We start from the raw sequence: 25,725 nt of genomic DNA, 5'->3' as shown, positions 1-25,725 counted from the left end.
ATTTGATTGCTATGACTCCCATTTGGTTTGCATTCAAATCTGGGAAACTTAATTTTTGGCCCATTTTTGAAAATTTTGATGATGGTACCCCTTATCAAAAATGCGAAATTTGGCTCAAAATTGATTTTCCCAAAATCGAAAATCGAGTGATAGGGGTAGTAAGTGTTGGTCGTTAGCAGCACGAAACAGTCGTTCTTTTGGCTGTGCGTCTTGTTTTGACTGAGCTAGAGCTAAAACACCGAAAATATTGCTTAAAATCGGGTTTTCAGCCCTTAAAACAGAGCTCGCACCAAGAAATCAGAACAATAATGATAAAAGCAATAATAGGGGTGTTATGTTTTGGTAGAAAGCTGTAAAAAACAGTCGTTCTTTTGGCTGTGCGTCTTGTTTTGACCGAGCTAGAGCTAAAAAACCGAAAATATTGCTTATAAATCGGGTTTTCAGCCCTTAAAACAGAGCTCGCACCAAGAAATCTGAACAATAATGATAAAAGCAAGTATAGAAGTTTTAAGTTTTGGTAGTTAGCTGCAAAAAACACTAAGTGTTTTAGCCATGCAGCTTATTTTGACAAAGCTAGAGCTAAGGAACTGCAATAAGCCGCGCTCTCTGCTGTCAAAAGACGTAGCATAATCTTGGGCACATAAAAAAATCAGTTCTTTGGGCATAGCACAGCCAAAAATGTTTTGACTTGCTAGAGCTAAAAAACCGAAAATATTGCTTAAAATCGGGTTTTCAGCCCTTAAAACAGTGCTCGCACCAAGAAATCAGAACAATAATGATAAAAGCAAGTATAGGGGTGTTATGTTTTGGTAGAAAGCTGTAAAAAACAGTCGTTCTTTTGGCTGTGCGTCTTGTTTTGACCGAGCTAGAGCTAAAAAACCGAAAATATTGCTTAAAAATCGGGTTTTCAGCCCTTAAAACAGAGCTCGCACCAAGAAATCAGAACAATAATGATAAAAGCAAGTATAGGGGTGTTATGTTTTGGTAGTTAGCTGCAAAAAACAGTCGTTCCCTTTGGCTGTGCGTCTTGTTTTGACCGAGCTAGAGCTAAAAAACCGAAAATATTGCTTAAAAATCGGGTTTTCAGCCCTTAAAACAGAGCTCGCACTAAGAAATCAGAACAATAATGATAAAAGCAAGTATAGGGGTGTTAAGCTTTGGTAGTTAGCTGCAAAAAACAGTCATTGTTTTAGCTATTTGTCTTGTTTTGACCGAGCTAGAGCTAAAAAACCGAACATCAGATGATAAATTCAACCAATTTAATTTACGTTCCACATTAATCGACTGTTGCAGTCCACACGCCGTTGAAGCCATCGGAACGCGCGCAATTCAAATTGTTATGGCACTTGCAATTGCTGTTTAATTTCTAAAATTGTTCAATTTTAGCCGCAGCTCGATGCACCACGTGTCAATAATTCTGCGTGGAAATGACTCAATTTCTCTGGAGTGCAATTGCATCTTTTGTGGGCCTTCAACATGGCCATTATCATTATCAAACAAATGTTTCGCCCCTCGATTTCTCGGTTCCAACAAATCTGTTAGCAGTTGGCAATAATTGTGCAGCCAGCGGCAACATTGTCCCCACACTGCCTTTCCCCATTCCCATTCCCCATTCAAGATTTTCCCTTTTCCCATTTTTCCATTCAATTTTTCGTATCTATTTTTGGCTTTTGCCTTTTATTGTTTCTGGCTATGTTGTCATCGATGGCATTAATTTCGGTAAGTGCGCCGCGACTCTATATATCCTCTCCTTTTGGCTCCTTCGGCTATATCCTCTTCTTCTTCCTCTTTCAACACACAATTTTTATGGCACGACATTTTTCTGAATTATGCGCTCAATTTCCGCTGAATCGACGAGGCCCTTTACTTAAATTCCCCATAATACTTTATATTTTGTAAAATTAATTGGTCACAACCCATCAAAATATAATTTTCACCAACAAAAGTGTCATTTTTGGCTTAGTAATTTGCATAGTTTATCTTCACAAATGTTTTAAGTCTAATGCAGCTAATCATTTTCTTCCATATCCTTAAAGTTTTATGCAATTCTTATTTCATAATTTTCACGCTTCATAAAACGACAGCAACATTGTTGTTGGCCGCACTTTCCAGCACGTGCGCCAGATGAAAAAAGAGTTTCGGCAGAGACAGTATATTCCATGGGGCAATGACAGATCCGCCGAGAGATTTGTTTGTGGGCGTGTCAGCAATATGTCAAAATTGCACTCGACAGTCGCGCATGCGTCCCCACAAGAAGGGATAGCCCGTGTGTCTTCTGCGCCTCCTCAAATCATTCCTCATCCGCATCCTCCAGCAATCATCCTTGATTTCGTTTTTTCGGGGTTGGTTGTCCACTTGAAAAGGAAAAAAAAAAGTTAACGTCAAATAGTCGAATTGGTGATATCCTGCAAGTATTATAATATTTGCGATTACCTTGACAAAAATAAGTCTGAAATAGATTTTAAAAGAAGTTTATAATCCTGAATAAGTAAATTTTTTACTGGAAAACGTTTGATTTTTAATATCTATTAACCAGACTTACATTTGATCAGTTTTATGATATCAGCTGGCCTTGTAACTATCTCCTATAATATCCCCAACGTATATCCGATCCTTTTGAAACATAAACAAAGCCTCAAGTGTCAGCAACAACAATAACAATGGGGGAAATGAAGGAAATGTGAGGCAGAAAATTCGTAGAGCGGAAAATCGAAAGGAACAACATAAACACGGTTTCACTTTCAAAGCGATTAGCCACGGATGCGCCCCGAACTTGTGCCGAAATTCCAGATACGACAACAAACACACAGTCGATAAGAACAACAGTTTCAGTTTGCTATCCCAGCACTGGAAAAAATTATGTATTTATTCATTAAAATATGTATTGAAGATATGGTAGGCATATCTCATATTAGACAATCAGAATAACCATCTAATATTTAATATTATACGAATTATTTCATTTATAAGTAGTTTTATATATTATTATACTATTTTCTATATACAGTGATTTTTTAGAGTGTCTAAGTTGCCTCAAGTAAAAAAAAGTGAGCAATTCGACACCATGCGAGTGATTGAAACGACAGGCGACAGCATACACACCTACAACAAAATGACACAGATGTGCGTGCGTGTGTGTTTGTGTTTGGGTGCTTAGAGTGGACCTACCACAGCGCTGGGCAACAATAAATATTCAAAATATATCCCATTTACGGTGGCAGCAAACCGATCCCTGGCAACCCATATTTCATGCCATTTCAAGTGGCCAATGTCCCGCGTCTCCACCCCAACATTTTTCCTTTTTTTTTTTTGTTTCGGACAAACACCCCCATCCATTAGCCATTATCACCACATAATGATAGCACTGTATATAAGTTGGATCGGCTATATTGTACGTCATATAAATGCCACTTATCGGCCCACAAAGTGTCGCAGCGATAGTGAAAAATGCTATGAAAAAATATTAAACACTTGATTTTGCAGGAGAATTCAATGGATTGGCCTTGTATAGGTTTCATTTTTTACATGACACCGTAAAGGGGATATCAACCCTAACATTCCATCGATTGTCAGTGTTAGTTAGTCATTAGATGATGCATTAGCTTGATTTCTTACTCATTTCCTTTAAACCTTTATAGTGAATCATCATATCATATCATATATTAACTAATGTATATTATGATTAATGCTATAAAGTTACTACATTGAGTAATTAAGAAAGGGTAAGAGATTGTATCGGCAATGAAAATAATTAAAACGAGTAACGGGTATAATAATATGACATTGGCCGGCATTTAGGTTATAAAATATACTTTAAAATGATATATTATCTTGTTTTTTTGTTCAGAATATCTAAATCTATCTTAAATCAATCATATTTCCTTCCCTTGGCACCAAATATTATATATAGTACAGTATCTACATAGGTAAATCGGTTGGAACGATCAGCGGGGCATGCGACACATGGCCTCCTTATCATTAGTAACGTCACTCTGTCGCTGACGTTTAACCTGCGCGAGGAACTCAAAACTAAATTTCACACGCCCAAAAATCAAAAAAAAAAAGAAACGGAACAAAATTTGTGACAAGCCATCAAATGAGACATTCATTAGTCACACGGAAATGGTGACACGATGTGAGGTTTTCTTTAGATTAATTGTATGCCATATTGAACTTTGGCCCCTGAACTAACAAAAAAATATATGTATATATATTTATAAACTTATTAGACAGTAGGAAGTACCCTAAAGGGCCGCATCTTCAAAGAGACAGGAGGAGAGTGTGTGTCTAAAATTTAATAACGCCGTATTTATTCCATATCTTCTGGCACTGCTCCTATGAGAGGAGCCATAAATAAGAACAAATTGGCATGCAATTCGCCTTAGAGCAGCGACCAAGTAGAACATAAATTTCTCATCACTTGCATAAAAATTTCCACAAAAACAACGCCCAAGAACAAACAGATGTGTCGCCGACGGATTGAACGGAGTCGGGGGATATATGGTACTATATAGTACCGATATAGGAGCGGGACGTATCGGTGATGCATTAAGTGTGGCACGGGGGTGCACACTCCTAAAGGAAAGGAATTCAAATTACAAGGAAAACGTGTCGATAAGTCTTAGATTAATTATGAACTTTTGAAAGGTAAATAGATGGGAAACGATTTGAGTTTTGTAAATATTTATTTTCATTTTGTACCAATCTTATATATTTATGAAATATTCGTATTTTAGTTAAGTTGGTTTAAAAATATAGGAAATTTGAAAGCCTTTCAACTGAAGAAAACGATTTGCCTTTTATAATTAAACATGTTTGTCTAGCTAATAAAAATTTTGATGGATTTATTCGAGTAAATGAATAATGACAAAAGTAAAAAACTAAAACCGAAATAACCATAAAAATGCTCAACTCTTTGCTGGCCTTTTATCTTCTCCTTTAAATTATGGCACATGACAGCCTATGGCTACCTCAAATCCTCCATTTGGCATAAAAATCAATTCCGAATCGATCGATGGCCTTCCAATTCTTCTTGAATATCTATATATACATATATATACCGAAATCGATATACCATTGGTTCGAAAATCATTCGCCTTGTCAATCGTCGAGGGGAGAACTTATCAGAGTGTGGAAAACTCATTTTGAGGGTCGATGGACGCGGAATGATAACAAAGAAAAGTCGCTGGGAAATCAAAGAGTAGAAAAATGGAAGATACGATTTTATGGCTTCCTTTGTAGAACATTCTTTCTCTTTCGTGGCATCGTCTAGCACTCCTCCATTTCCTACTTCCTGAAAACTCTTTTTCAAAAAACTATCTCAAACTTCATAATCGAATTTTTCAGAAGTTCCCTTTACTTTAATTTTTCTAATTATTTTTACAGTTTTAAATTTATTTTTAAAAGTTATAACTTACATATGTATAAGATCTCTACATCTAAATTAAGATCCTTACATAAGTTCTTTATATATTTTCAGACAAACAACTCCTACTCCACATCTTCTTTTATATACTTTCTCTACCTTTTTACATAGCTCCATTTTCCCCATTTTTCAACGCATTTTCCAGCCTCTTTTCCTCGCGGCTCTTTCGTTGGTTTATCTCAATTAAAACAACGGCACCAATTTTGTTTAGAAAAAGACGGGGCACTTAACAAAAAACGTACGCCCAAGAGAGATGGAGATAAAGTGCTATATAGCATAAACAAAATAGAAAATGGAAAATCGTTTTTCCCTCGTGGCAATTCCACAATTTCCATTTCCCAATTGACTTCGTCCATTTTGAAATAAAATTCCGCTCCTTTCTTTTTTTTTCTTTGTTAAGTTATGCTTTTTTGGGGATTTCTTTTTAGTTTTTCTTGTTTTTATTACTTTAAACTGTTTCAGTTTTTAATATATATATATATATATTTAGCGGGATATGTGCTTGTATTTACAAAAAAATCAAAGTAACTAAGATGTTAGGCAAAAAAAAATGTATGTTTAAATTACACTACAAATTACACCAAATAAATGTTTTTCTAACATTTTTCTTGTTTCACACAAATCGATAAAGTTAAGAACTAGGCTACGAAAAAAAATATATTCATTATAGTATTTGTTTACTGTAGAAATACTTTTAATACTTGTTGCATTTATTTTTGGTTTTCTGGCTGCTAATACTTGAATCCTGCACTGAATCCTGACGAAATTATTCTAAAATCAAGAATATTGGCTCTATTGACATACAATATTCATGATCTTATTTTAAATAGTAGTTTTTTATTCTACACTTCAGATTCTTAGACAATTTTGTGATTTAAAAAGGATGTAGTTATGCATTATTCTTAATTTACTTTTTGGAATAGGCAAATATCTTAAACTTGATTTAAATTCTTGATCTTTAAAATTTTTATAACATTTTCTCTAAAACATAAACGATAATTACAGGCCAGTTTTTTTTTTACCTCACTTTCGAGAATAAATTCTTGACTTTAGAACAATTTCTTGTGTTCAGATATATATATAGCTTTGGCAGGAATATTTGGTGCATTACAAAATTGCTGATATCAACTAAATTTAGAATATTAAAAAATTAAATATTTTTTACAGGCAAGTCAAAGGTAATTTTTGAGAATATTTGATATGAAATCGGTTTGCTGACCTTTAAAACTTCTTACTTCCAAATTTCTATTACATATTCTTGATCCTTTTCCAATTAGTTTTCCATTAGCGTGGCACCAGGTCTATATAGCTGTTGGGTCGCATCATTTGGTGATGAGCAGCCGATCCGTAGAAGCTTGGATATGTGGCCCCCATGCCGTAGGCGGCAGCTGCCGCATGCCGTGACACCTTGAGCTTATCATAGGCGCTGGCATATGGACCGTGGGCGTGACTGTGGGCATGGCCATGGGCGTGGCCATGGTGATAGTGGGCGGCTGCAGCAGCAGCCGCATTGTGATGGTAAATTGCACCAAAATTACTCTGCTCCTGGGCATAAGGTTGACCAATACTCGAGTAAATATTGGCAGCTGTCATCACTTGTGTTGCTCCCGAACCGATCGATGTTGGTCCTGCTCCCGTGGCCGTTGCCGATGCAGTTGCTCCCGCTGCTGATGCTGGCGGGGATGCGGAACTGGTGGAGTGTGGTGTCAGTGGATGTGGCTGTGGTTGTGGCTGATAAGCATGATGATAGCTCCCATATTGAGATTGATTCTGACTCTGTTGGAGCAGCGATTGCTGCTGATTCGCCTGATGCTGCTGCTGGAGGAGGTGTTGCTGCTGGGACGGGTGTTGCTGCTGCTGTTGCTGGTGCTGATGTTGCTGCTGTTGCAGTTGCTGCTCCATCTGGTAGCCCAATAGATCTGGGGAATTCCCGGAGGTGGAACTGCTGGAAGGCGTGGCCGGCAGTTGCAGAACACCCTGTTGTTGCTGTTGCTGCTGCTGCTGCTGCTGCTCTACGCCCAAGTCGGTGCAACTCAAGCTAAAGTTGCTACTTGCCGCCGTTCGCTCCTTGAGTTGTTGCTGTTGTTGTTGCTGCTGTTGCAGTTGCTGCTGCTGCTGTTGCTGTTGCTTCATGCGAGCCTGACTTTCATGGCTCATGGAGGACATGCTACTGCCACCGGCGGAAGTTCTGCAAGTACAAGATTAAAAAGATTATTATTAATGTTATTTTCTACACTTTTCTTAACTTTAAACTTCAAAGACCACTTTGGAATGTTTGAGAAATAATCATAAATATTAGTGTTAAAAATTGTAGAAAACTAGAACGGAGAAAATCATAAGCTAAACACTCCGAAATGCTTGAAAGTTTTGAAACAAAAAACTCAAAAATTTGATTTGAAGTAGTTTGAGTGATAAACAACTTTAAGCATAGTCGTAAACAAAATGGGAAATCGCGTACTGCTGATTTGTTTACACTATGCTACCAAGTCGAGGGCTGCAGCTCGACAAATATGAAAAGCCCCCGAAAAAATTGTTTATGCCGCCGGCACATCTGTCAGCCGTCCGTCCTCCCATCAGTAGCAGCAGCAGCACAATCATCATCATTTCGATTTTCATTTTCCCATTTTCCCTATTTTGCAGCTCGACATCTTCGGCTTCTGTTCCACATTTCTGAAGTTCTTTTGTTTTTGAGTTATTGTTTCGGTATTTCAAGATTTTCGGATATTTTCCGGGAATGTCTTGGACCCGTCGACCGAATGTCTAGTTCCACTTGGGCCTTTAGGATTTCAAGTTCTTTGGGAATGGGTAGCCGTGAATGAATTTTAAAAAGCAACTGAAGACTTGAGAAATATAAAATGAAAATGTGGGTCACTTCGTTAATCACTTGTAATTTAACCAAAAATGATTCTTGCTGCATTCTCTTTCTAAATTAAACCAACTTAACTAAACTTTTAGCTTAGTAACCTCAAAGTCTTGTATAATATATATTTTTAATTGTCTCTGTCGAAAATATAGAACAAATTGAAACACATGTTCCGGGATCTTGTTTCACAATCCTAGACAACGCCAACATAAAATTCCTTTGGCAAATTTCCCCTGACAAATAATTTAACATCAAAAATTGGCACAAAAAGCTAGCAAGTTGGTGTGCAAATTAAAAATATTTCAAATAAACCATAAAGAAATTTGTTTCGTAATCAAAAAGAAACAGAAATATGCCAAGAATTTATGTGAAAAATAATAATAAAAAGTATAAATTATGTTAACTATACTTACACATCATTGGTGCCATCATCCCGAAAGCCTTTGGCGAATGGATTGCTGGAGATCTTCAGCTGTGTCACCTGCAATGTTGGAAAATATTTTTATTGAACTGGAAAAGCATGATAAGTATGCCGAGGAACCAAAACAAATAAATTAAATACCCAAACAAATTAGAGAAAAATGTTTACAACTGGAAATTCCATAACAGCGCGCAGCAGCACAGCGTCAAGACTGGGGAAAATGATTTGCAATAAATTTGAGGGCGGGTTGGAAAAAGTGTTAACACCCACATTGAGCACATAAATAATTTAAATACTTTCCGAGCATGTCTAGGCTATATTTATAGCCAATGTACCCGAACCTCCCCACTCCCCATTCCACTTGGCCAGAATTATGAATTATACCCCGAGACAAATATGAGAACCCAGGAGGATAAACACCTCGAGTTGCTTCGGTTTGTCATCCAACTTGACGATAAGATATTGTCTATCGAATATTGGGGGTTCTGTGGAGTCCCTCGACATTCCGTTTAACTTGTAAATGATATAACCGATAGGGATCACAATTTCAAGGGCTTTGCCTTACGTTATTGCAAGCTGAAAGTGCAAACAAATTTGTGGAAATTCAATATTTGTTTGTCCTAACCACCGGCTTGCTTTTAGCTATTGACTTTGACACCTAAATTCCCATATTTCCAGGTGGGTCTTCTTAGAAACATTAATTCCAATGAACTTGCGCTTGGAATGGTAATAATTAACTAATTTACTTTAATTTTTATCGGAATTTAATTAATTTTTCATTTTTAAATAAACTTATTAAAAGGTAAATCGGTTCATATTTGAGAAATAAAAAATCTTTCTTTGGAAGAAAGACTAATCTTGCTTCTAGACTTTAGTAAAAGTATTAAACTACATTCTTTAAACATTCTTTTTGGGAAAAGAAAAACTTGAATAGAGTATCTCCTGGGTCGGTTTTTCGAAAATTTCCCGTATAGGCATGCGTTTTTGTTATATATAATCAAATATATTTGTGCTGGTGTTTTGGTTCGCAATGGATGGGGTCGCGGCACCGAGTTTTCCGAGCTTTGGCCGCTGTTTGTTATAAATTATGGGAAAAACATAAACAATAAGGCCGAAATGGCACAGAATGGTCGCGGCCTCTCGTTTGGTATGCCAAGGGAAAACTAGGAGGGTAAGAATGCGTAGGGGAATTGCATTAAGCAATTAGTGAAGAAATAATAGACGAGAACTTAAATTATTTGTTAAAAACAAAATATTAGTATTATTTACCCGCTGATTCTGATAGGCAGTTACGGCCGTAAAGCTCGTCTCCGGAAAGATAAAAGTGCGGAAGTGACTGGAGTGCTCGTTCTCATCCAAGGAGGCATTCTTCGGTGGCAGGTACACCAAATGGAAACGCGGCTGATAGCGGTGCATTGAGTTCAGAATGATCTGTAAGAGGAAAACCAAGTGTTATAAACACACACACTCAAACGACATTTAGCCAATTTATTACACTGAGAAAACATGGCCAAAGCGAATAAACAGCGAATGGAAATAATAAATAAATACCTTGGCAAGATAAATCGATAAACAAATAAATAATTAAAGGATAAATTTAATATAATATCAAATGATTTCAATGTTAAAATTAACAAGATATATATTTAGGTATGACATACTATATCTGCTATTAAGTTAAAGATTCTTTTTCTTGAAGTTTCCGAAACTTACATGACCATTTTCGTCCAGCTGATTGTTGGTGAGTTTCAGCTTGTCGAAGGACACGATCTGCTTCATCCAATTGGAACCGGCGGCAGGTGAGTCGGGATGCACATGAATCCTGGGTGGGGAAATGGGATCCGCTTTGCCGGCCACCACCCAGCAGGAGCTTAAATTATACAAGAAATTTAAATATATATTAAATATGGAAAACTAAAACGAAAACCATTTCTTGTAACTTTTCTCTAACTCACTTGTGGAAAGCATAGCGATAGCGTTTGTCATCCATGGGCACAAAGTCCATCATACAGATGTAGGTGGCATGGGGATCAAGACCGCCGATCCTCACCTGAAATGTGGGAAACATGCGGCGGCCCGTCTTGGTGATGATCATCTCGGTGCCCTGAGCATGGAACTGATCCCATAGCGCCTTCGTCTCCAGCACCACAATGGCCTGGGCAAGCGATGGATGCACTGGCTCGGATTCCTGGTTTAAAGATTAGTAATTCGATTTAGAAACCTGCTTAATATCAGGTTAGTCTTTGATATTAACTTACCCCTTTGCTGATATTATTGCTGTTGGACTTCACTGAATTATTATCCGCATTGCTGCTGTCTTTTTTGTGTTGGCCCTTGTATTTCTTGGATCCCGTGGCTGCACTAGGTCCTCCCGCTGCCGCCGCTGTTGACGATGTGCCGACGGCTGTTGCTGCCGTTGAGGCTTCACTGTTGCCGCCGGTATACTCGGGTGGCAGGAGGCTTGAGGACTGCTCCTGGCAACTGGCATTGGTGATAGCGTTGCCACCGGAAAGGCTACTGCTGCTGCTGCTGTTCGCCGATCCAGTACTGCCTGTACTGTGTGTCTCGTTGTCAGCCAACTTGGCATCGATCTGCTCCAGCGGCTTGTACGAGCTGCGATCCTTGCCAGCCGTTTGGATGCAGGCTGGAATTTTGGGTATACTTTTAGTTTAGCATAGGGATTAGGAATCGGGGGTAAGTCACTTAAATATTTATCTTTTATTACTATATGTTTAATGTCTTAATGTTATTATAATGTGGAGTCATAAATGAACTAGTTTAAAATTACATTTTTGAAATGAAAAGAGTTTGAAAGCAAAAATGATGTAATAATATTAAGACTATCTGTATACTCGCATAAAAAGACTTAAATTTATTTCAATATTTTAATATGTTTTTCTTAGTATTATAAAAAATTCAAATAAAATACCACCTTAAATGAGAATTAAAGTTAATTCATTTCCCTGTCAAATGAAAAGCCAGGCAAATAAATAAATAAAGATCTCAATTCAACCTACTTTTCCAGATTCCTGACAAATGGGCGAAAAATATGCGGCAATAAATCAAACACGTCCCTCCTATATATATATATATATCGTATGGCAAGTGAATGGGTTTATATATAGACAGTGGGATTTGCTAATTTCATATTTAATTTGATTTATGCGATTTAAAGTGGAAATCAGGGAAACAAGAAGACGCCACGCAGGCGCAAAGATCCCATTATAATATCTGCTTTATCCTGAAGTAACGAACTATAATAATGAGCTGGATTTTCGACTTTTTACGGGCAAATGGGACAACATGTCCAATTATAAAGAGGCGTCAGAGACCAAGGGCTGCTGATTGAGTTGCCGGCTCTATATTTAGGAGCTCTCCCTTTTCGCGGGGAGTGCTGGGAAATCTCTGCAATTAATTGTCACCGTCTCGGAGTTGCGGGAATTGCCATTCCCGTTTGCCGCCAATGACCCATGACAGGTCGCTTCTCGCTTAATGAGACGCTAAAAACAAAAAACAAAAAACAAAAAAAAATATAGCAATAAAAAGAAAAGAGAGTTTTCGGCATTTTACGCTGCACGAATGAATTCTAAAATCAATTAACGTTTGGCACAACAAATCGTTTTTCTGTCACATCAAACAACAACACAAAAAATGAGAGAAATGCCACTTGAAAATCGAATCTCGGATCCCGGAATTCGGAGCTAATTGCTCGGGTTTTCTGGCTTCTTGTTCTTGGTTCTTCCGACGCCGCTGACATGGTCCGTGTATTTTGCTAATTACTGTATCGGAAACAGATTTTCTTTTAATTTTTTGGGTCACTTGAAAACCAAATAAATGGCTTGAAATGGTTTTCAGAAGCTACAAAAATTCCTGAGAATTATTCAGGGATTATTTTGAAGTTTAAGAGAATGTAACAAGTTTTTATGAATATTTTTAAAATATTTATAACAAATAGAGACAATCTAATATGTGTAATGAATATTAAGAAACATATTTTAGAAGTTGAAATTGAAGATTGGAAGCTTAGAATTGTTTAAATATTTTTCACAGAATAAAACTTTCTAAATTTCAGAAGTAATAAAAACTTTCCTTTGCCTTTACAAACATTAAATTTTCCTTACTATTAATCATTAAGTTATATTGATATTATATATTAATATAATTATTGTTTTTTTTTTTATATAATTTTCATTTTAATAATTAAAAATCTTAATATGAAAGTTAAACTCATACATGTTTTCTTTTTATACATCTTTTAAGCTTATTACTTTTTTAGAAAGAGCTTGAAACTTCTAAGAAACCCCTCCCAAAAATACCCCCCAATGATCTCTTCCATAGAGCATCGGACTCACCTTCGATCTGCTTCATGGGACTGAGACCGCCGGTCATGTACGGCGAAGTCCAGTAGTCATTGGCGTAGCAGTTGTAATCCGGAAGGCTGGTGTCCAGGAACTGCATCGAGGTGGTCATCATGGCGCTGGCGCACTCAGTGGGACCCATCAAGTGCGTCATCGCAAAGTTGGATTTTATGATATATGTAGGTATATATCTATATATATATAGGATCTCACAGTAAAAAAAAGTAAATTGCACTAGATTCTTGGCCCATTTATTCCAATTTGATTTGTTTTGGCTACAAAGATGTTTTGATCTCGAAATGTTTTTCGCGCAGTTGTCAAATTTGATTATTACACCCACACACTCGTACACACTCTCTCACACTCACTGTGCACTGCAAAAAAAAAAAAATATAACAACAACAACAACCACTATTGCCGACGGACGGGGCAGTGTGAAAAATCTCGGCAACCTTTCGCAGTTGTCAATCAGAATCGAGATCGAAATCGAAAGAAATTAATTCCTTATTTTTTTTATTCTTGGCTCGAATGTTTTTATGGCCCGATCGCGTTGACTGGCGAAAATTTCGTTCTAGTTGAGATTTTCCTTTTTTGTTTTTGGTTTTTAGCTGATTGATTGACTTGAACTTCTTTTATTTGTTTTCTTTCTATTTCGCCTGGCAGAAAGCGTTGAGTTGTCTCAATTGCCACCTTCTTCCGGCCAAGTGCGAACTGATTATCCGTACTATCTGCCGTATATATATATCGCGTATAGACCGCACTCCGATCTGATATGATCCGATCTCTGATCACGCACACATCCGTTCCGTCAAGCGTTGGTCCGCCGAATGAGAGTTCTCGTTTCGTAGCTGCCGTACCACTGCCTCTCGAGATCTCAAGATCTTTAACATATCATCTCACTATATCCACATCCACCAATCGCCGCCAGCAGCATCTAAATTTAGACTATATCCCACGAAACGATCGATCGACCAATGGCCGAAGACGTCTCCTCCTCCTTTTGGTTTAAGTCGACATATGTTGGCTCTGCACAGATCTTATGGTGCTGAGGGCTTTATCTAAGGAATAAGACTGTTAAAACTCAGTGTAGGGTGCTAGGAAGGCATTTACCAGATGGGGTTACAGTGGAGCTATAGGTTTTCGAAGACCTTAAGATGATATTTATTTATTTATTTCTTAGGAATAAGACTGTTTAAGCTCAGTGTAGGGTGTTGGGAAGGCATTTAGTTTTCGAAGACCTTAAAATGATATTTTACTAACTTAATTGGGTTTTTTAATGCGGTTTTAGCAGAAGTTGAATTGTTTTATAGAAAGTTTTGTAATATTCTGAATATGGGTTCAGAAAATGTAATTGATTTAAGTAATATTTGTCATTTAACTTTTAGATCTTAGATAGTTTTGAAAATGAATGCATAACTGCATAGAAAACTTCAAATTTTCTTTGAGAAACATAATTGACAGATTTAGGAATTAATTGGCATTTTTGTGTATTTATGAACATATAAATGGAAACTTTACCGTACATAAAGTGTCTTCCAAAAGAATCTTTCCAATGAGAAAACTTATTTGATAATCTCCCAAAGACTACGTTTCACTGTAGCCCCAACTCTTCTTCCCCTTTTTCAAATTTCAGTTCTTCTGTTTATAAAATCTTTCTCGCTCTCTTTTCTGGCGAGGCGTGGTCTATGCCGATGGGCAGAAGGAGGAGGTGGAGGATGGTGGTGGGGATCCTCACATTTAGATTTTGTTTACTTCTTGCAGGGGACAGCGGGCAATGGGCAGTGGGCGTGCCCCGCCGAGTGGGTGGCTGACCTGAGTCATGCGCCTCATTTGGAAAACGCTTTTAATTGGACTGCGGCCACATGGTACTGCCTTGGTGCTTGGTTTTTCTGGTGATCAGTGCTCGGTGCTTATGGCTCATGCTCATGCTGCAGTGCAGCCGATGGTGGTGGTGCTGCTGGTGGCCATAAATACAAATTGCGCCATAACCTCGACACTAAATAAACCGTAACGGGGGAAAACGGAATATTAAGATACTGGAAAGGTGCACGGAGAGAAAATTTATATTAAATGAATATATTTTTTAATATTTAGAAAGGAAAAATGATCTATTCAAATGTATTACTACTTTAGGATAGGATTAGTACTTCTTACTAACACGAGCTTAAGGAGTTTAATTCTTAATTTGATTAATTTAGTGATAGGTTTTGATAGTATAAACCTTGGTAAAATAACCAAATTTTCCGCCAGTGCAGGTATAAGAGAGATGCCAACAAAAAGCTGGAAACCAACAGATGAAAGAAAGAGCAAGTGAGAAGACGTGGTGGTAGAAGCTTCACGGAAAATGGCGTCTGTTGGCCATTAGAGCCCGCCGGGATGTGGGCCCTGCGGTGATCTGGGGAACCCGAAAAAACTGGACCGATCAAAGTGAACACCCCCGAATCGCCGAAGGCGTCTGCTTTCCATCAGCCACGGGGCATTCAATTAGCGGTATATATGGTATATCGTATCTGGGATCTGGGATGTGGTATCTCTGGTATCTGGTAGCTGGTAGCTGGTACCTCCATCAGGTACCTCCTCCACCTGAATCGATTTGTTTACCCTTTAGTTCTTACCCTATATAAATCTACGCATCCAGTTGCGCCCAGGATTTATCCATTATCCATTTACGGAACTGCTTTGTTATTGTTTTTCCTTGATTTTCGTTCGATTTTTCTGTTTACAATTATTTTGAGTTAAGTGGTTTTTCTTACTCGAGTTTCTCTCGTTTATCTTTTTGGCATTTCCAGAATCATTACGAATCCCAGTACTATGCATGCAGTCCATAAATAATTCATAAATTCTGAAAAATTGTTATGGCATTGGCCATGCCATTATTTGTTAATTATTTGTTTCAGTATAAACATTCAAAATTAAATGCTAACTGCTGAGGATAAATGGCTTTTAATGTGTCGGAAGAGATCGGCAAGGAGAATACATATTATTATCGATTTGCACTCGGGTTAGATATTTTTAAGCTATTTAAGGAACATTTCTTATCACTTTTTTATAAACTATAAAAAATAAACCTCAAATATTTAACAAGTAAAACCCATTTAGAATTTTAATTAGTCGACGGTTTATTTGATTTGCTTGTAACGCAAATTTAGATTTCAAATAACGGTCGAAAGGATATTAGTTTGAAATGAATTTCGAATTGAAATGTTGAAGGAAGGAATTGAAGAAAATCTATACAACTTCCTACAACTTCCTACTTCTTCTTGCGATTCTTCTTGCCCTTCTTCTTTTGATTGGTTGGCTTTGCCGGAGCGCTGGCTTCCGGCTTCTTGGGTTGGATAGAAAGAACCAAAGGAGTTGTCGGCAGAGCTATTGGCTTCAGTGCTTCCGGCATCTTTTCAATTTCGTCATCTGACTTCTTGGGGAATTCTTGGTTGAAAAATTCCCAGCCATCGGATGATGGGCATAAGAGATCATCCAAATCATCATCGTCGTCCTCATTAATTGGATTGGATATATCAGCAATGGGTGTATCATCATCTTGGGAGCTACTCGAAGCCTGAACCATTCCACCAGTCTTGACCATCTGATCATATCTCTCAATAATGCTTGATTGCATTTGATTTTGCTTTTGCTCTAAATGGTCCAAATCTTCTTCCATTTCGCTTAATCTTTTGGGTGTGAGGACAACTGGCTGCCAGCAGAGATCCAGAGTGGACATCCTTTTAACGCCCACATCCTCCAGGACACTGTGATTGGCCAGGACGCGGCCCTTGTAGGTCAGGCGACTAAATCCCATGGGCACGGACATATCGCGTCCAATGCGGGCCTTAAGACTGCCCACCGTCCCGAAACGATCCACTTCGTAGATACTTTTTCGCCCGTCGCGTGTCTGCACCAGGATTTGCATCATTTTCGTATGTTGATTATTTTTGGATATGATTCCCGAATTCCGTATTTATCTCTGTGTTTTTAAAGTCCGATTTGGTTAGGAAAAGTTGTATGTGATTGCCTCGCCGAACTATCACATCGTAATGTGAAGGACAAGTCATGGCATTTTAAGTAACTGATTTTTGAAACTTTTTTGTGAACTTGTTCAAAGTACTTTTATATACTAAATATAGTTACTAACATCCCAGATCAGGGTGAAAACCCTAAAAGTAGATAAAGTATTTAGTCTCGTCTAAATACATCTCATTAAAAAAGTACAAAACTTACTTTACTAACTTTACTAAGAAATCTTAAAACAATATATATTCTGTATTGGCTCCTTGGCTCTGAGTAGCATCCACAAACTAATCTATTTCCGCACATCCAATTCGATTGGAAATGGCCCCGGAAAAGCGAGCCGTGAAAAGTAATTGACAAACATTCGAAGGCGTCGACACATTTATGCACCCCTCATTGGCGGAGAGAGCTTCCGGTTTATCTTTTGGGAACAGCTCGTGGTTCTGGGACTCTGTATAGGGGGCAGGCAATGGAGTGCCGGGAGAGGAATATGGATATAATGTCAACTGCAGTTCGGGCCTTCAAGTGCCGCCCGTTGACACCTCGTAAAAATTCAAATGCAAACAAAATGTTTGAAAAATATTTGCCCTGCGTTCCCCATTAAAGTTTTGATATTTTACTTTTTGTTAAGAACAAACGATGGCAGTTTGTAAAAAAAAAATTATAGCAAACTCTAAAAAGTAAGTTGACATTTTTATAGAATATTTGTATTAAAAATCTACCAACATGTTCTTTATCTCATTTAATTTGTATCTTTATTTTTGTTCAAGGCAAAGACATAACCAATACAGAGGTTGTATAAAAAAGGAATACATATCAAATGCTAATGCTGCTAAAAAAAAAAATGACACTTAATACGGCTGATGAAGTTTCGAAAGCTGGGAATGTGGCAGGATTGGCTTTCATCTTTATATAGTTTATAGTTTTTATGGCCGATAACGGGTATCTTATAGTCACAATAACTAAACTCGACTATAAATTTCTTTCGTGTTTCTTATTTAAAGCCTCCAGGCAGCCAGGAGACCACCGATCATCAAGGACATGGACACCGCAACATGGGCACCGGAATCACGGGCCAGAGGGATGTTCGTATCGTTGGCCACCAGGAAGTTGCAACCGCGGCCATCGCAAGTGTAGCAATTGCCACCCTTGACGCACTGCTTGTTGGCATTCGCCGAGCTTAGGCATCCACGCTGGAAGGATCCGTCCACGGTGCGGTTGCTGTTGCGGATGTAGCACTGATCGCCGAACTTGTAGATCGGGCAGATTTTCGCTTGCGAGTAGGTCTCAGTGGCACAGGCCGAAGAAGTTGAGTTGCCAGAGCACTGAAGGCACTGCAGTCGACTAACCGGGAACGTGTTCCTGTTGCAGCCTTCGGAGTAGGTGCAAAGCTGGCAGATCAGCTCGTTGTTGCACGTTGACCGGGTGGCATTGTCCAAGTCGACGGCACATCCACGAATCGTGTACCCATCTAAAAGACATTCCAATTTTAAAAATTGAGTCACATTTCCTGAAGAAACTTGTGGAATTATAACTTACCCACTACACGGGAGTAGCAATTGGAGGTTCCATCGGAGCAGTTGCGGTTGAGCACGCTCAGCGGATCGGTGGCGCAGCGTTCGTTGGTCTTGGAATTGCACTGGATGCAGCCATCTGCGAATTGAGCGAGGGGAACGGAGCGTTTCGATTGAGTCATGGAAATGCCTGATTAGATTAGACCAAATGGTAGTAACCTTTTTTTTTCTTTCCGTTCAAATGCAAACATTAAACTAATTTTGGTGCAAAGTCCTCCACTAAAGCGGTGCAAATATATATACATATTTTTGAACGCAATTTTATCTCTAATGTTTGATTTGTCTGATTCATTTTGACCCTTTCACCTGCTCTGTCTAACACTATTGGGACACACTGTACTACCTGACAGCTTTTATCTCAGTTTTCCTGTTACCATAATCGATTCTTATCAACAGTATGTGTATATAGGCCCCGAAATGAGTCAACAAATAAAAGTCTATTTAAGTCCCAAATAAGATTAGAAAAGTAAATTTACAACGCTAACAACTTTACTTTAAAGTGCTTAAAGTTTGCATACAAATTATTACGACATGATTGATATTATTTTATATATATTTTTTTGGAATTTATAATGAATCAATGTGCCACTTACAAAAGGTCATGATGATCTCATCTTTAGCTTATTAATATAATTTTGACTAAATATTGTTTCGTATTTATAATGAATCAATGTGCTAATTACAAAAGAAGTAAAAAGGTCGTGATGATCTCATCTTTGACTAATTTTGGTTATTTTTGACGAAAAATACTTATAAACTTGATAAAGAAATGTATTTTCTAGCTCCAATTTTTCTTTTCTTTTTCTTTTTCCTAAACAAATTCAGTTTTGATCGAATCACCGCAGCAGTTTTCATACTATAGCGTGTTTCGTCACATTGTTTAATGCTGATAATGTTGAATATTACATTTCATCATGGGCGTGACCATTCATATACTCGCATACTGGTATATATACCTCTATATATAAAATAATAAGCCGGCTGTATACACACTCACGAAAAAAAATATATGCTGGTCGTATTACAAAGCTTAGAACCTTTGAATTTACTATAGAAAGTCGTCGTCTATTGATATCTTATCTTGGATTTATTTTCGTGTCCATGAGACCATAGCTTATCACACCTTCTTATGTAAGAAATACACTCAGTAAATCAATTATTTGAAACAGGAAAAAAAAAACAGGTGATCCTTATCGAAATCAGAAGTAATTTGATTGAAAACGAAGAACAAAAAATTTACCACAACTGATGTAGGTCAAAAACGACACGGCAACGATCACCAACAGGTAGAACTTCATGATTTTTGATTATCGAACGAATGGGTTTTGAAATAAATAACTAATTTCACGGCGATCGAAGGTCCGACGAGTAGTAAAGCTGAACTAAGACTGAAGGCAGTATCGAATGCTCGTAGAGGCCTTTCAAAGTTTCCCTGTTTATAGTACAAAGATAAGGATTCCGACGGCGATAATCGGACTGATATGGTGTGCAGAAGTTTGATCATATTGGCAGTTATTATACAGAATTCAAATATGCCTTTTGTTTCTACACAATTCTTTTAGTATAGAATATATACCTTAGATATATGTGACAAATTAGTATACGGATATTTATGCTTTGGCAAAAGCCTAAATATGTTATACTACTATTAAGCTTAATGTAACTAATGATTTGTAATTTAAACAATTAAATTGCTTTTAGTTCTTGTTACCTATGAATTAGCTCATAAAAAACCCTTTGCCTTACTTTATAACCCACGAATATGTCCGCTAAAATGAAAAAAAGTTGTTTGATAATAATGTTTTATCATTTTTTGAAAATATAAACACACTTACCCACAACAATACGTTCCACATCTTGCGATAACTTATCGATAAGTGCTCCTTGCCAGACCGCCATGCAACTCAGTCTGGCAACAATAAGACGAATTGCCATTATCCGCGAAAAATAGAACGGTCACACAACACTTACAAAAAAAAAATAAGAATTTCACTTTTCATATCAAAACAAAACAAAGTAATAATTAAGGATTAACAGTGTATATAACGCGATGAATAGTACCCCCCGTACACCTGCCACACCGGGAACACCCGGAACTCCCGGCAGTTTAGCTATGGAAGTGGCCCGTGTTCAGAATTCGGCTTTGGCCGAATTCAAGAAGCCCACGGCGATGGTGAAACACAAAAACAAGCCAAAGATCCTTACGGAAGAGAAGTACATCGAGGAGATGTCCAAGATCATTCAGCGCGACTTCTTCCCAGATCTGGAGAAGTTACGTGCCCAGAACGACTTCCTAGATGCGGAGGCGCGCAGGGACTTTGTGCAAATGGCTGAGATTCGGCAGCGCTACAGTCTGGGCAGGATTCCCGGTATGGGAAGAAATGTGAACAGGAAGAATAATCAAAGGAATAATGGTAGGTATTATTAGGAATTACTTGAAGCATTAGTAAAGTAAAATAAATATGTATTCATCCCTAAGATTTTCTATTGATTTTAGTACTTAATTTAAAAATCAAAATGATGTCCTCATTTTGGTATAAAACCGGAAAAATAATGTATATTATATAGAGAAATGATTTTGATATGGAAATTGAATTTCTTAAAAAGAAAACGGAAAATAAAAGCTTTAGTATTTCAAAGACTGATGAAATAAATATAAATACCTAAGGAGGTACAATATTAATCCTTTAATTTATATTATTTCAGCCTTTTCTCCCGCCACCTTTGAGACCCCAGTGCAGGCCAGTCGTAGCAATACTCCATTACCCAACTCCCGGGCCACAGACACCCCATACTCCACTACTAGCTCAGAGAAGAGCGCAGCTGAGGGTGGAGACACCACCTCAAAACTTTCGCTGGACGCCTTTCTGCAGAACTACACCAGCGAAGATAACCACAGTTTCCAGGAAATCATAGAAACGGCAGAGGCCAAGCTACGCCAGAAATACGCCGTGCTATACAACCACGAAAAACTTTCCGCGGAGCAATTACAGCGCGCTCTAATACTGCCAAGTATTGAAAAACAATTCGAGGAACCTGATCCCCTGAGGAAAATCGAAACTTGGAACTACACAAACATGAACTCTATTATGTATGTGCCCGATGGCGTGGAGTATACGGAGGAAGAGCGTGTACAGATGGCGGAGCGTAAGCAAAGCATACAGCACAATGCCACCAGACTCCCAGACGAGGTCCATCATCGGGAGACGGAGGAAAAGAAGTTAGATGCAGTGCCAGCGACTGGAGCAAATGAATCGACGTCAACGCCAAAAATACGCGGATTTGATCTACTGCGATCACCATCACCGCGACCCGGAGAGGCCTTCTCGCCCATTATGACTTGGGGTGAGATAGATGGCACTCCGTTTCGTCTGGACGGTGGCGATACGCCCCTGCGGCCCACCCAGGGACCTTCGTTTCGCATTAATGAGAACTCTCGACGTGAAAATATTGCAATCGCTTTGGCGGAAAAGGTCAGTGAAAAGATGCGAAATCAAAAGCAAATGGCTTTGGATACGGCGCGTCGAAACATTGGATCGCCGCTAATACGCACCAATATGGAACGCCTGGCCAGCATGTCGCCAGCAGCTCAATTACTGGCCACGGGAAAGCTGGGACTGCGAGGAACACCCAGATTATCACACACCCCATCACCGCTGAGTGCAAGGAAGCGCAAAGTTACACCCGGAGTGGTTAGGAATACCCACACGCCATTAGGACCACCGAAACAACAGCCGGCAAGGATCAGTACTCCTGCCAAAGGCTCAACCATTGACACGGGATCCACACTCACGGACGATCTGCTCAAGATACCCACTAAGCGACGCACTGCAGCCGATTTCTTTTAGCACTTACTGTCTGCCTTGTTCTTGTTTTGTTTCAATACAATACCTCATAAACATAAACCTGCTACTATTTGGGACTTGAAACTATGTTGAATCATTTCAAAAGATGATTTAAATGGAGTTGTAAATAAGAATGTTAAATTCTGATAAGATAATCATTGATGCAAAATTATAAGCGTAATTATTAGCACATCTGTTATCAGTTGAGAACATGAAGTCCACGTTAAAGGCAGTCTTCAAATACTCTTTTCTTTAATCACAGAAGGCTGTGCCCTTATATGCATTTTTATTTCAAGTAATGTTTTGATTATAATTTGTTCAACGACTAAGGAAACTTGACAAGCAAGGTAGTTGTAGAAATTTCTCAAAGTAGAAATGCATATAGTAATTGAACAAAGATTTAGAGACATTCTAGTTAATACTTTCAGTCATGAAGACCAATAATATGTTAATAGAAACCATCCCAGCTTCCGAAAGTACGATATGAAAACATGAACTGATTCATAGATTAAAAGGGGATTTCTTTCAGAGATAACTACAGACTTCTTTATAATTTCAATGTTTTAATACAAAAATCCCATTACCATACATCAAATCTATATAAAAAGAAGCTAAAACTGATCATCCCTGTAGTCCACATGATCGCCGGACTTGAACTTAAGAGCCTCCAGGATCTTGATGAAACGTTCCGTGGTCTGGGCGGTGGTCAGCATAGTCTTGGCCTCCCTTTGCTCTCGGAACATGGCAACCACTGCGGGATCATGAGCCTCTCGCTGGACCTGTACGGTCATCTGGGTGTCTATAACGCCAGGGGCGTAGTTAAGCACCAATGTGTCCTTCGAGGACTCCTCCGTGGCCAACACGCGGAAGTACATCTCACGGGCTGCCTTCACAGTGCAATAATGAGCCATCGAAGAAATAGGAGCAATGGCTGCCAAGGTGCTAAGATTGACCACCAGTTTTGGGATTCCCTGGAAGACTCGCATGAACTCACAGTTCAGGGAAATGGCGGAGAAGACATTGGTGTGGTAATATTTCTGCAGGAAATCCGTATCACCGATTTCTTTAGCTCTCTTGGAAGTATCACCCACGGTGCCGGCATTATGAATGACTATAGCTCGTTCGTAACTCTTGCTTCCGACGGAACTTTCCAAGATCTTGGCAAAGTCTTCTGTTTTGGCTGTTTCCAACTCTAAGGAGTAAACATGAACTGGTAGATCCGGTAATGTATCATTGATCTGTGATTTAGCCTCCTCCAAAAGTGGCTGATTGCGTCCCAAAAGAGTTACCACGGAACCCTCGGCTTTTATTCGTTTGGCCAGCTGCTGGGCAAACTCCCGACCAATGCCACGAGAAGCCCCAGTTACCAGGAGGTAAGTACGCTGTTTTAGATCCATAATTGCAGCAAAAAGCGAACTAAATTACTTTCTAATTTCCAAACACTTCGGCGGCAACAGTTGGTTGTCTTTTCTTTTAACTCACTTTGCCTTTTACCTGCTTTGCCAGCTTTTTCACAGCTGACTAAAGCTCACTGTTTTTATAGACAGGAGCGTAGATAATTATTACTCTTCAGGAGGGGATATAAAATATTATTGGACCTAAAAATCTCTATTATTATATTTTTAGTAATTACATTTTAAGTAATACCCTTTAAGTGATTTTCCACTAATAATTAAGGGACTTTTCTGTACTTAAAAAGTTGCTTGGGATATAATTTAGTTGGAACTTCAAAAAAGGCACTGTATCCCCTATAAAGCCACCCATGTCTCATTACTCTCTCTCCGAATTTCTTACTCTCGATTCCCACATTCATTCTCTCACGCTTTAAGCTCTAGTTGATGTGAAAAGGTTATCGCCGGCTCTTGCTTAACGATTTAATTTAATTAATTGCCTATGTTTTATTAATCGCATCGTTTAAGTCGTCAGAATATAGATCAAATATTACGGGCTTTATCGTCACAACCAAGCTAAGAATGTGATAAAATTCTCAAAGCAAAGTCAGTGTCAAGGTTGGAATCCAAAAAGAGTTCAGACTGAGATTGCCGTAATCTTTTCTCAAAAGCTTTGCAACTTTGTAATACAGTTCAAGCTTCGAAATTGCCATTAAAATTGAATATGTATTTATTATTCTCATGATTACACTGTACTAGCTAAACCTTTTTTTTAGAGAATGATGAAAAATTTTTCTTTTAATTTTTGAAATTATACTTTCAATAGCTTTTAGGAAGGGCAAGCCTTACACGTTTAATTTTGGTTTAAAATAAATCTGTATAACTTGGTGTAATATTATTTTTAATGGAATATTAAAGAAGCTTAGCAACATTGTAGGAAAGTTCTACTAAAGATTGTTAGCTTCAATATTTTGTATAGCTTTGCAACATTATAGGAAAACTTATGCATAGCTTTATATTCGATTTTCCATATACATTTGAGAAGGAATACCCAAAAGTATGCCTTAAATATGAAATAAAAATGATTTGCAAAGAGAAATGAAACTAATGAGTCGAAGTATAATAACATAAATATATAGTCACAGTAATGAAAATCCGAATGATAAATGATATTTAAGAAGGAAAACTACATTTACTCTTCTGCAAAGTAATATTTTACTAGATATCTTCACGATACTAGCTAATATCTTTTGATTTAATCAGTCTATCTTAGAGTTATAACTCAAAAATATATTTTTTTGGAAAAACAACTCTACAAAACAAATCTACAAAAGCCAAAATTGAAGCACCTACTGTACATATTTACACAGAACAACATACAAGAAAGTAAAATTCCGGATCAAGAGGTAGTCCATTAGGAATTCTTTTCCGATTCCGACATGGCAACAACACCCATCCATCCATCGATCCATATACGAGGTGTGTTCAAAAAGTAAGGTGACTTTTCAAATTTCGCGGGCAACATATTTTCGATTATCGTTTTTTTTGTTTTGTTATATTGGTACACTCTTCCCTAACATCTGTACCAAGTTTCAATGGAACATCCTCTTTTGTTTGGTTGTGAGAGGCGTAAAGTTACAAGTTGTTTTGCGAGCTCGGCGATTTTTTGCTATCGAAAAATATGGATCAAAGGATTTGCATCAAATTTTGTGTAAAAAATAAAATTAAGTGCTCTGAAACACTTGAAATGTTGACAGTGGCATACGGTGAAACTGTTCTGAGTAAAAAAAATGTGTACAAGTGGTACAAACTCTTCCAAGATGGCCGGGAAGATGCCAATGAC

At 38.0% G+C, this 25,725-nt stretch overlaps 5 protein-coding genes across 6 annotated transcripts; 1 reads left to right on the top strand and 4 right to left on the bottom strand.

Moving 5' to 3' along the window:
* Positions 1-5,917: 5,917 nt before the first annotated feature.
* Positions 5,918-13,927, bottom strand: LOC108115225 (T-box transcription factor TBX1). The gene is made up of 7 exons (XM_017226580.2): positions 13,062-13,927; positions 10,968-11,353; positions 10,665-10,897; positions 10,423-10,579; positions 9,979-10,140; positions 8,702-8,769; positions 5,918-7,613 (listed from the first exon to the last, which is right to left on the bottom strand). The coding sequence occupies exons 1-7, from the start codon at positions 13,219-13,221 to the stop codon at positions 6,710-6,712; spliced, it is 2,070 nt and encodes a 689-aa protein (XP_017082069.1). The 5' UTR covers positions 13,222-13,927; the 3' UTR covers positions 5,918-6,709.
* Positions 13,928-16,168: 2,241 nt separating this feature from the next.
* LOC108115195 lies at positions 16,169-17,074 on the bottom strand. Its single transcript, XM_017226515.1, has one exon. It carries the CDS (start codon positions 16,975-16,977, stop codon positions 16,318-16,320), a length of 660 nt encoding a protein of 219 aa, XP_017082004.1. The 5' UTR covers positions 16,978-17,074; the 3' UTR covers positions 16,169-16,317.
* A 727-nt stretch (positions 17,075-17,801) lies between these two features.
* On the bottom strand, positions 17,802-20,044 carry LOC108115190. Of its 2 annotated transcripts, none has more exons than XM_041819255.1 (3): positions 19,887-20,044; positions 18,612-18,776; positions 17,802-18,543 (listed from the first exon to the last, which is right to left on the bottom strand). In XM_041819255.1, the coding sequence occupies exons 1-3, from the start codon at positions 19,942-19,944 to the stop codon at positions 18,071-18,073; spliced, it is 696 nt and encodes a 231-aa protein (XP_041675189.1). In that variant the 5' UTR covers positions 19,945-20,044; the 3' UTR covers positions 17,802-18,070. The 2 variants fall into 2 exon arrangements, with proteins under 2 accessions (XP_041675189.1, XP_017082000.2); XM_017226511.2 differs by having other exon boundaries at positions 18,612-18,725.
* Positions 20,045-20,571: 527 nt separating this feature from the next.
* LOC121530322 (splicing factor ESS-2 homolog) lies at positions 20,572-22,723 on the top strand. The gene is made up of 2 exons (XM_041819249.1): positions 20,572-21,060; positions 21,353-22,723. Exons 1-2 carry the CDS (start codon positions 20,697-20,699, stop codon positions 22,492-22,494), a joined length of 1,506 nt encoding a protein of 501 aa, XP_041675183.1. The 5' UTR covers positions 20,572-20,696; the 3' UTR covers positions 22,495-22,723.
* Positions 22,724-22,991: 268 nt separating this feature from the next.
* Positions 22,992-23,990, bottom strand: LOC121530327 (sepiapterin reductase). The gene has a single exon (XM_041819254.1). The coding sequence runs from the start codon at positions 23,886-23,888 to the stop codon at positions 23,103-23,105; it is 786 nt and encodes a 261-aa protein (XP_041675188.1). The 5' UTR covers positions 23,889-23,990; the 3' UTR covers positions 22,992-23,102.
* Between the last annotated feature and the right edge of the window lie 1,735 nt (positions 23,991-25,725).

This window comes from Drosophila eugracilis, unplaced genomic scaffold (genome assembly GCF_018153835.1).
Source record: "Drosophila eugracilis isolate 14026-0451.02 unplaced genomic scaffold, ASM1815383v1 contig_498, whole genome shotgun sequence".
NCBI lineage: Eukaryota > Metazoa > Arthropoda > Insecta > Diptera > Drosophilidae > Drosophila > Drosophila eugracilis.
Note: the sequence above shows the minus strand (reverse complement) of the source record. Positions and strands in the feature narration are given on the sequence as shown.

Coding starts and splice junctions, on each gene's coding strand:
- LOC108115225 (XM_017226580.2), bottom strand. CDS start 13,221: ATGACGCACTTGATGGGTCCCACTGAGTGCGCCAGCGCCATGATGACC. Junction 10,580..10,664: donor TATCGCTATGCTTTCCACAA/GTGAGTTAGAGA, acceptor GTATAATTTAAG/CTCCTGCTGGGTGGTGGCCG. Junction 8,770..9,978: donor CTGCCTATCAGAATCAGCGG/GTAAATAATACT, acceptor CCAACATTGCAG/GTGACACAGCTGAAGATCTC.
- LOC108115195 (XM_017226515.1), bottom strand. CDS start 16,977: ATGATGCAAATCCTGGTGCAGACACGCGACGGGCGAAAAAGTATCTAC.
- LOC108115190 (XM_041819255.1), bottom strand. CDS start 19,944: ATGAAGTTCTACCTGTTGGTGATCGTTGCCGTGTCGTTTTTGACCTAC. Junction 18,777..19,886: donor TTTGACCTACATCAGTTGTG/GTAAATTTTTTG, acceptor TAATCTAATCAG/GCATTTCCATGACTCAATCG. Junction 18,544..18,611: donor TTGCTACTCCCGTGTAGTGG/GTAAGTTATAAT, acceptor AATGTCTTTTAG/ATGGGTACACGATTCGTGGA.
- LOC121530322 (XM_041819249.1), top strand. CDS start 20,697: ATGAATAGTACCCCCCGTACACCTGCCACACCGGGAACACCCGGAACT. Junction 21,061..21,352: donor GAATAATCAAAGGAATAATG/GTAGGTATTATT, acceptor ATATTATTTCAG/CCTTTTCTCCCGCCACCTTT.
- LOC121530327 (XM_041819254.1), bottom strand. CDS start 23,888: ATGGATCTAAAACAGCGTACTTACCTCCTGGTAACTGGGGCTTCTCGT.